General features: G+C 40.3%; 1 protein-coding gene across 1 annotated transcript; it reads right to left on the bottom strand.

Annotated features, from left to right (window-relative positions):
* Positions 1–628: 628 nt before the first annotated feature.
* LOC105296876 (olfactory receptor 8B12) lies at positions 629–1,570 on the bottom strand. The gene has a single exon (XM_011367229.2). It carries the CDS (start codon positions 1,562–1,564, stop codon positions 629–631), a length of 936 nt encoding a protein of 311 aa, XP_011365531.1. The 5' UTR covers positions 1,565–1,570.
* Positions 1,571–2,066: the final 496 nt, after the last annotated feature.

The raw sequence follows: 2,066 nt of genomic DNA, 5'->3' as shown, positions 1-2,066 counted from the left end.
AATAAACTTCTCACTTGCACATTACAAAATTCATCAAACACTGATTTCGTCATTTTGCCAAGACCAACTTCACAAAAACTTTCACCTCCTACTCTCTTGCAAGATGTGATATATTAAAATTATCCTGTGAAAAGTAGCATGAAATTACCGTGAATATATTCATAATTTAGATGTGCTATATCAATTAACTTGTGAAATGAAATCTTCCCCCCCAAAAAGATGAGGCAAGAAACCATGGCATAAAAGAAGACAAATTGGATTGGGATTCAAGCTGGAATTTCAGTCCCAGATCTGTCACCAGGTACTTTTATATTCTCGAACAACATGCAAATATTTCTCAGTCTTCAAGGAGTGATGTATTATATAAAAGCACTACATTAAATAATTCCTAAGCCACATTCAATATTGGATACTCTATAGTTATAGAAGCTATTTTCATAAAATAAAGAAGAAACAGTTGGGGGATGAGTGTGAGAGAGAGTAAATCGATTTGGGGAAGAGAGTTCAAATTTCCTCTATACACGGGATAGAAAAGCAAGAAGCTTGTATTCCTAATTGAAAATAGTAATAATAATAATAACACTATAATTAAAAATTCTCATCCCTTTTCTCAATTTCTAATATTTTTTCAAGAGAAAGTTATTCTACCCAAGGTTTTCTTTAGGGCACATTTGACATCCTTATTTCTCAGGCTATAGATTAATGGGTTGAACATGGGCACAACAATGGTATAGAACAGAGAAGACACTTTCCCCTGGTCAAGGGGTATAATAGAAGGTGGTTTGAGGTACATAAAAGCTCCTGACCCAAAGAAAAGTGAAACTGCAATTATGTGGGAACTGCAGGTACTGAAGGCTTTGGACCTGCCTTCAGTGGAGCTAATGTAAAAAATGCTGGAAATAATGAAACCATAAGAGATAAAGATGGCAACAATAGGCACCCCAATGCCAATGGTCACAACAATGAAGACCACCAGTAAATTGATGTAAGAGCTATTGCAGGAGAGCTCAAGGAGGGGAAGGATATCACACATATAATGATTGACAAGGTTGTCAGCACAAAAGGTCAGAAACCCTATATTTCCTATATGAGCTGTAGCCCCCAAAACCCCCATCCCATAGACACCCAACAAAAGGAATAAACACACCCGAGGAGACATAGTGACCATGTACAACAATGGTTTACAGATGGCAACATAGCGGTCATACGCCATCGCTGACAGAAAGAAGGATTCAGAAAAGACAAAGAAACAGAAGAAAAAGAGCTGAGTCATACACCCTGCATAGGAGATGATATTCTTCTTTGAGACAAAACTCATAAGCATTCGGGGGACGATGGCAGTAGAGAAACTAAAATCTATGAAGGACAAGTTGAAGAGAAAAAAGTACATGGGAATATGAAGGTGAGAGTTCAGCCCGATCAGTATTATCAAGCCCAGGTTTCCCACTACAGTGAGCATGTAGAAACCTAGAAACAGGAAGAAGAGGGGGATCTGGAGTCCTGGCTTGTCCGTTAAGCCTGCGAGGATAAACTCTGTCACAGAGGAGGTGTTTTCTGCAGCCATTCTCCTCTGGGAAGATCTGTGAGGGAAAAAGAAAAGAACTGCTCAGAGGAAGAGGGGAGCGGAAACTCATTCTTGAGAATGGCATTTAAACAGATTTTTGAACTTAAAGAAGATGGCATCTTCCATGTACCTGCAGCTGTTTTTACGGTCCCAAGTGCCTTGAACCATCCATCCTAGTAACTGTCTGTGGGTGAAATTTGCCTCCAGTGTAAGGGCTGGTCTAACTGAGGAGAATGTTCAGAAAGCTCAGCTGGGATGACCCTGCCACCTCACTGTGGCCCTCTTCTAGTACTTCTTTCCCTCTACAGACCCTGATCAAGTTTGTAAGGCCTGGGTTCCCTCTCTGAGTGTTCTTGAGAGGCAGAAGCCATTCGACTCTGCATAGACCTTCCACCTTTGGTCAGTGCTAGTCAGAGCAGAAAAATGGGGTCGTGTTGCCCAGAATCTTTAGCTGGAATGGCCGTAGAATTATTATGTGAAAATAATACTGGAGTAATAAGCA

The sequence above is a fragment of the Pteropus vampyrus genome, unplaced genomic scaffold, assembly GCF_000151845.1.
Source record: "Pteropus vampyrus isolate Shadow unplaced genomic scaffold, Pvam_2.0 Scaffold130, whole genome shotgun sequence".
Classification (NCBI taxonomy): Eukaryota; Metazoa; Chordata; class Mammalia; order Chiroptera; family Pteropodidae; genus Pteropus; species Pteropus vampyrus.
Note: the sequence above shows the minus strand (reverse complement) of the source record. Positions and strands in the feature narration are given on the sequence as shown.